This window comes from Larimichthys crocea, chromosome XXII, assembly GCF_000972845.2.
Source record: "Larimichthys crocea isolate SSNF chromosome XXII, L_crocea_2.0, whole genome shotgun sequence".
Taxonomy (NCBI): Eukaryota; Metazoa; Chordata; class Actinopteri; family Sciaenidae; genus Larimichthys; species Larimichthys crocea.
This window is the reverse complement of record NC_040032.1, coordinates 17,925,076-17,933,006: the sequence shown is the minus strand read 5'-3', so window position 1 is coordinate 17,933,006 and position 7,931 is coordinate 17,925,076. Positions and strand designations below refer to the sequence as shown.

General features: G+C 40.3%; 1 protein-coding gene across 3 annotated transcripts; it reads left to right on the top strand.

The window, feature by feature from the left end:
* The first annotated feature begins 3,673 nt into the window (after nucleotides 1-3,673).
* On the top strand, nucleotides 3,674-7,233 carry LOC113744387 (uncharacterized). 3 transcript variants are annotated; one of them, XM_027273785.1, is made up of 5 exons: nucleotides 3,674-3,762; nucleotides 4,657-4,986; nucleotides 5,090-5,215; nucleotides 6,891-6,983; nucleotides 7,057-7,233. In XM_027273785.1, exons 1-5 carry the CDS (start codon nucleotides 3,717-3,719, stop codon nucleotides 7,128-7,130), a joined length of 669 nt encoding a protein of 222 aa, XP_027129586.1. In that variant the 5' UTR covers nucleotides 3,674-3,716; the 3' UTR covers nucleotides 7,131-7,233. The 3 variants fall into 3 exon arrangements, with proteins under 3 accessions (XP_027129586.1, XP_027129585.1, XP_027129587.1); XM_027273784.1 differs by having other exon boundaries at nucleotides 5,087-5,215; XM_027273786.1 differs by lacking the exon at nucleotides 5,090-5,215.
* Nucleotides 7,234-7,931: the final 698 nt, after the last annotated feature.

The following is a 7,931-nucleotide window of genomic DNA, read 5'->3' as shown; positions in this document are numbered from 1 at the left end:
GAACACTGTAGCAGACACTCCTCCACTCTGCCTCATTATCTCCTCCCTCTGTCTGTCTGTCTTTCTGTCTCTCCTCCCTCTCACTGCTCTGTCTCGCTCTCTCTGCAGCAGCAGTAGTAGTACAGTAATACTACAGTACTATAGTGCAGTAGTATCTGCAGTAATACAACTGTATATACTCTGTCAGTAGTTTCAGATGAGCACACACACTCACTGTGCAGTTGTAGTATCTGTAGTTGTCCACTAGATGGAAATGTGAACTGGTATTAAATAATGTTGCTCTCTCAGTAGTATTAGTAGTAACTGCAGTAGTAGTACTTACAATAAGTTCAATAGTAGTGAATGAACAGAGTTCTGTCTCCATCATCCAGCTCTTCTGAGTTTGATCTCCATCGTGCAGCACCTCTAAGCCTGATCTTCATCATCCAGCTTTTTTCTGAGCCTGGTCCTCATCCTCTAACTCCTCTGATACTAATTCTCCATCGTCCAGCGTCTTTAGGCCTGATCCTCCATCATCAAGCTTTTCTGGGCCTGATCTTCCACGTCCAGCTCTGCTGAGCACTACCCTCCATCATCCAGCTACTCTTAGCCCAATCCTCTTGTCCAATACTCTGAGCCTGATCCCCAACCAACTTTCCTCCCAGTCATCCTGTACAAGAGGGGACAACTCACCTCAGTAAAAGGACTAAGAATCGTACAGTGTTTGTTAATTATTAGCAGCATCGACAAACACTGACTGTGTTATGTACTTGTGTTTTAAAACGATATTACCCAGAGGACACTGGGTTCCACCCATCTGCAGATGAGTCTTTCTTTTTCCTCTCTCAACAGACTGACCAACAGCTGTGATTCTGGTAGCCGTGGTGACACGTCACAGCTCATCATCACCATCTGTGTCTTCATCAACGTCTCCAAAGTTTGACCATAGTCTGTCTGTCTGTCGGTCTATCTATCTGAGTGCTTTCTCCTGTTTGCTTTCCTGTAGTCACAAACACAGTAAACACTTTGCAGATGTAAACTGTGTTTAAGTGTCTAATTATACAACTGAAACATTGTTTAGAGGAGGGAAAGCAGGAAACTGCCGCTGCAGCCTCCTGTTGTGGTTTGAATGCCTGAAACTAAGCCACATCGCCAGACCTGAACCTTGACTTTGGTACAATCAGCAACTATGAAATGTTGTTGCTTTTAGCTGATTGTAACCTCATACTTTTATTGATTAACACTTCTGTCTACTTTTAGCTGGAGCAAACAGGTTAGCAGTGAACCTGATGTGTGTGTTGAGTGTGTGGGAGTTGTCTTCCAGACTCTATAAACTAGGCTGCAGTGTTTACGTTGAACTGTGCTACTGTAGCAGAAACATACATACATGTAGCTAATAAAAGTTTTATATTGTTGTAAAAAGTCTGATGTTTATGTTCACTGTGGAAACTAGTTTAGACTCTGCTCTTCATGTCCGTAATGCATGTTTCCAATAAAGCACTAAAATCAATAACATCCATGTTTTCTGTAAATCTCTTTTCAGAGTGGATGGAGTCTGTCCAAGCATGCAACAGCAGCACCACCTGTTGGAGAAAAGCCTGACATACACTCTGGATAAGTCATAAGTTGACTTGAATCATTCAGTAAGAACGATAATGAATGTGAAATATTTCCACATATTGAACTCTAGTAATCGGTATGTTTGAGCTGTAGGGAGACCGAGGTTGGTTGGCACCACTGGCACCAGGAGTCTGGGATCCATTGCCAATCCTCCACTTTATGGCCCAGTTTTAGATTGGAGCACATGTCATCCCGCTGCTCATCGAGCTCCACTGGCTGCGTGTAGTAGCCCACGTAAAATTCAAATCGCTAATACTTCGCTACAAAGTAGTCTTCTCTCCTGCACCCACCTACTTGAATGCCTTTATAGAGGCATATGTTACCTCCTCCAAAAATAACACCTGTCTCTGCCACCTGTACACTTAGGACAATCATGATCCTTTTCTTGTCTGTTGTTCCCTATTGGTGGAAAGTCCTCCCAGTTCCTTTCAGATCAGGGGCGTCCTTCTCTACCTTCAAAAACCTCCTGAAGACTCTTCAGAGAGTACCTCCTCTCCTAGCACTACCAACTACTGGACATGCTTAATCTATCCCCCTACTACAACTGTCACTGGATTATCTTGAGTCGCTTTAAATAAAAGCATCAGCTAAATGACTAAATGTAAATATGCATATAAATATGTATCCCAAGCATGTTTGATATTTCTGCACCTCAACTGAACTATCCAAATCTGCCCAGCCTTCAAATGTATTTGAAATGTCTAACTAAATGGTAGAGTGATGCAGTGTTAAGCTCTGTTGCAAAAAGGTTTGTGGTTTGACCCAGTTGCTGCATGGAGATTGTTTGTTTATTTGTGTCTGTGTGGGTTTCCTCCCACAGTCCAAAAGACTAATGAATGTAAATTCAAATAAATGTAAATTATTGTTTGTCTCTATGTGTCAGTCCTAAGTCAGCCCTGATAAGAATAAGTGGTTACAGAAAAAGGATGGAAAAATGCACTGCTTTTTGTTATTGTGTTTGTTGAATTACGCACTTATTCCACATATTTATGTTCTTATAACTTCATTGTTGCAGAAGAAGAAGTGACATCCCACTTATCCAGGAACACATAAAAAGATTTAACACTCATTTTCAACCAGACCAGCCCACTTTAGTCCACAACTTGTATGAATCATGAAGTTTTCTTTAATATTCTTCCATCGTGTTCACTTATAATTGTGTCCTTTTTATGTGTATTATTCCACTATTAATTAAAGCTAATAAAGCAACATTGTCTAACTTTTCTACTACAAAATAACAGATTTTAAATCATGCTGGTGCTGCACTGACTTGTGATCAGGTGAATGGTGTGTCTGTCTGTCGTGCTCTGGGTACGATCACTGGTGACAAGTATGCCACGCTTTACACCACTAAGGCAGACACCACTAATTATTTCACTTAATTTTGGTGAAACTGGTTCATTTTTTATGGAGAAAATGTTTCCTGGTTTTCCCTCTAATGTCTCTTTTAAGTGAACACTTAACACATGGTACAACAAACTCAAACTGAAAAAGAAGAACACAAATAAAATCAGGATAATGAGACAGAACGAGAGATGGACGAGAAAATGTTTTAAATGAAGCTCTGTGTGTGTTTATAGTATGTAAAAGTGTCAACTTTAAATGTGAAACTCCTGATTTAGAGTTATGTGAACTGACTGAAACCTGCTGTGGTTTGAGTGTCATACATGGCCTGGTCTCATTTCCTGCCTTGCTCTGTTTGATCGATTTGTTTGAGTCGCCATCATCGCCCAGACAGGTAGGACTAAACTTCTGAACCTGCACATTATCTCCATTTTATATCAGGATTAATCAGTGGTCCAAGTATTTACATCTGTTACTCAAGTACAAGTATAAATACTACAACAAGATACCGAAAGTACTGCATTTTAAACTGAAGTTGGAGTACATAAAATGTACTTAATGTTTAAAAGCAGAAGTACACTAGTCATTATACAGCCAAACTAGGTTCAGTCAGTGTTATATTTTAATATTATTACTGCTATTATTATAATCTTAAATTCATACATTCACACACACATATACCATTGAAAAGTGTGTGTGTTTCCTCGTTAGAGTAATTGACAGCTGAAACCAGCAGAGTCCTGCAGCGGCAGAGAGGACTTCAGTCGGTGACCATGTTGGTTCTGGTGTGGTTACTGATGTTGATGATGAAGAGTGGTGGTAAGTTTTATCTGAGTTGTGAGTTGTCACATAAACAGGAAAGCAGTTTTAACACACAATTAAAGTCTGAACAGTAAAGAGCCACAGTGACACAGTTAAATCGTGAGCTGGTCCATTACATATCACTTGTCTGCCGAATTATATCCCCAGAGCTCCAATCAGGATCTTCTGGATGCCAGTCAGGAAATGGGATGGGCAGGGCTTTGACATCAGGAACCAGTATTACTCAGAGGATCACAAATCCTGTGTGGGCAACTTCTGTGCCTGTGAAACCAAAAACTGCAGTTCCTCAAACATCTCCGTAACCACCCATGTTAAAATGTTCAGCTTCACAGCAGAAGTAAACATGTTTACAGCCTGGTACAAAACACAGTTTTGGTCTCTATAGCTAATTTTACTGTTCATAACAACTGTACTGAGTCTGAATTTTTAACAGCATGGATGCTTTGAGTGACAGGTGGGTACTGTTGCAGGCAGATTGTTTAAACAACCAAGCTTTGTTCAGCCTGCCTCAAGTCCACTGATGATTCACATCTTTGACAGTGGCAGACTGCTAAAATGGTAACGGCCAGAGCCGCCACACTCTGAGCTTCAAAACAGCTCTTCAGAAACCTGTCGGTGATGTCACAGATACGATGTCCATATTTAAACTGTCTATGTGGTCAAAATGTTTTCACTGCCAACTCAAATACAGCAGCTTGTTCAGTGATTTTGTGTTTAAGACTAAGACACTGAACAACATCAGATGTCATGAACACCTCTGTGTTCTCCTGGTTTTGCTAAATTATCTCAAGGTGTATTGAGATATTTGTGTGATGATTCAAGTTAGACACATTTTGACTTCAGTGCAGTTGTGATTAATCAGCTGATCTGTTTGATCTGTTTGTCACCCAGCTGCACTCAACCATCACATCAATGCACAAAGCGGGGAGGCCGTGTTGATGACCCCAGACTGGCAGGGATCGGACCACAAACTGGACTTCAGGCGGACTAGCCAACTGGGTCCACCTAAACTGGACTACAGGTGGACTTACCCCCACCTGGGGTTGATGTCACTGAAGAAGAATATGTCATCGTGTCACCACAGTCGCTGCGAGCTGCTGAAAAACGGGTCGCTGAGATTCAGCCGTGTTCAGGCCGAAGACTCTGGAAACTACAGCCTGGAGGTGTTTGATGAGGATGGGCAACTACTGAGTAAGAGTGACTTCCTGCTCATCGTGAAGGGTAAAGAGAAGAAATGTTTTTCACCAAGTTAGATTAATGTAATAACCTTTCTGACATTTCCCTACAACATAATGTTGAAAATAACAGTAACGTCTGTCAGCAGGTAGCAGCAGCAGCCCTGGCAGCACTGTAGCGCTGGTGGTGTCCGTTCTTTTGTGTTGCTTTATCCTGGTCTTCATCTTCATCTTCATAAAGATGAGAAGAAGCCAGAATACAAGCGCAACCACAGGTACAACAGCAAGTCAGAGACGGCCTGAGCTCTGATGCAGAGACACAGGCTCTTTTTGTTTAGAAGGTTCCCAAATGCAGCCATGATAAGAGCTGTTTGAATTCTTTGAATGTTAAGCAAAGCTGCTTCCTTTCTTACCTCCTTTAATTTAGGATACACCAGACCATCCCTTACAAAAAGAAAATAATATAGCTACAGACGATTCAGCCAGTCGCAACCAGACATTAAACAAAATCAACTGATTAAAACGAAAGCTGATAACAGACAAGCACACACTTGTTTTGGTTCTCTGCATTAGTTCTGTGCAAAACATTCTCAAAATTTTGTTTATATATATATATATATGGTCTTTTTTGAATGATATGCCGCAAAGGGCCGCAGCAGCAGGGACTGAGCCTTTGTACATGGGGCGGATGCTCTACCAACTGAGCTAACCAACACCCAAGATGCACTTTTTGTAGTCCATCTTCATGTAGTTTTGCCACAGACCACGTCAATATAAGTGCAGTTGGATTCTCTGAGCACTGCCGATGTCTGTCTGTCGAAAAGTGTTTAGGGAAGGTCATAGGAAGTGATTTTTTGATGATTGACCACATCCCCGGGCTCCAATCCAATAGTCTTTTTTGCTTAGGAAGATTCCTAACTGAGTGACCCAGATATACGTATTAGCCATGATAAAAGCTATTTGAATTCACTAAATGTTAACAAAAGGAGCTTCACTGCTTCTTTTCTCATTTAGCAGAGGATACACCAGACCATCTTTTACAAAAAGGAAAGGATATAATGCTGTCAGACAAAAAGCCACGCAGCATTCAGCCCATCACAACTATGCATTAAAAAAAAATCAACTGATTAAAATAAAAGGGTGACGCAGACTTGCAGCAGAGAAAGAAAGAGCTAAAGTTAGAGAGAAAGTGTGTGAATATGATCAGAGGTGTGAACACTGTCTGAAGTAACTGTCTGATAACATTCATCTCCTGCAGTCCTCTGTATTAGTTCTGTACAAAACAAGTTGTCCTGGTCATTAAAAGTAGGAAGAGGGAGAAGTATTCAACTTGGTGGTGCATATTCTTGTAGTTTCACCACAGACCACATCGATAAAAGTGTAGTTGGATTTTCGGAGCACCGTGGATATCTTTTCCTAAGTCTTTATGAATTTTCCTTCCCCTCAATGGAAAACATGATGAGGTCAAGGAAAAGTTTTTAGGATAGAACAGAAGAGGTAATTTTTTTTTTGACGATTCAACCGCATGGCTGGGCTCCAGTCCAATAATCTTTTTTGCTTAGGAAGGTTCCTAACTGAATGAAATGAAGTGGATTTATGTAGCAGCTGTAAGATAATGCCGTGGTGAGAACCTGCGGGTGGAAGTATCTCAGATGCGCTTTTTGTAGTCCAGTTTTCCATCAGGGTCAAGGAAAAGTCTTTAGGAAAGGACATAGGAGGTTTTTTTTTTTTTTTTTTTTTTTTTTGACTATTCAACCTCAGCCCTGATGACAGATGCTTTGTTTCTCTCCTGAGATTACCAAAACGTCTAAATGCTGTATGCCTCTATGTCCTCCTGCAGTAAATACAATATAATATATATATATATATAATTTACTGAGTAGACTAAAGGTTGACTCACTAATATCCTCATCAGGGTTTGCGTATTATAACCTGCTCTCCTGATTTCAGTTCAATTGCAGGAAAACATTTATGTGGAGATGCACGGTGACGGTAAAAAAGAGAAGCAGGAGGAAGAGGAGGAGGAGGAGGAGTCTCATTATGGTAAAACACACACACATATGCACAAAGATGCTAACAGATGCTGATAGATGCTAACTTGTTCTACCCTCTACAGTTCTCTGTAATACTGTTGTTTCCTTGGAAACACCAATCACACTGTCTGCGGATGCAGAAGATATCTACGTTTGACAACCACCTCGCCTCACCTGGACACCTGAGCTCACCTGTGTTTTGTATTTTTCATCCACTGCTTATTATATGTTTGTATTTTGTTATTAAATTAAATAAACTATATGAGTTTGTTTATGGATGATTCTGCTAATTTGTGTTGAAGACCCAGTCACAGCTTCAGTGTAGATTTTCTTCAAATCATCATTTTATTAAGTGATTTATATTATTAAGTTTATTCTGTGAAGAACTCAGTTTATCAGTATCTAATGTAATTATTTCGTGTTACAGCCCTAACAAGGATCAGGTGTCTGGTTTGAAGGCACTGTGGATGTCTTATTGACACTAAAAATCAAGGCAGATTTTTAAACGGCAGATGTTGTATTAAAAATATCTGAAGATTCAAAAACTTATCAGTAAAAATTATCAGGTCGCAGCGCTTTAGCATCAGGGACCTGTATTACTCAGAGGATCACAAATCCTGTTTGGGTAGTTTGTTTCTCTCTTGAGATGAAGCAAATGCAGAAGTGCCAAAAACAGCAGTTCCTCAAACAACCACCTCCATAATAAACATGTTTACAGTCTGGTACAAAAAACAGTTTTGGTCCCCATAGCTAATTTATCCATTCATGACAACTGTTATATAACTCACCTGTTCAAATTATATTATGGCCTAAAGTCCTGCAAAATTAACAACGTGGTTGCTTTGATTAACAGGTAGGTGCTGTTACAGGTGTTTTTAATTAAATTTTAAGATTAGCCAGGAGGTGACACAGATGAACACTATCTCTTCTCACAAAGGCTCTTCAGAAACCGATCCCT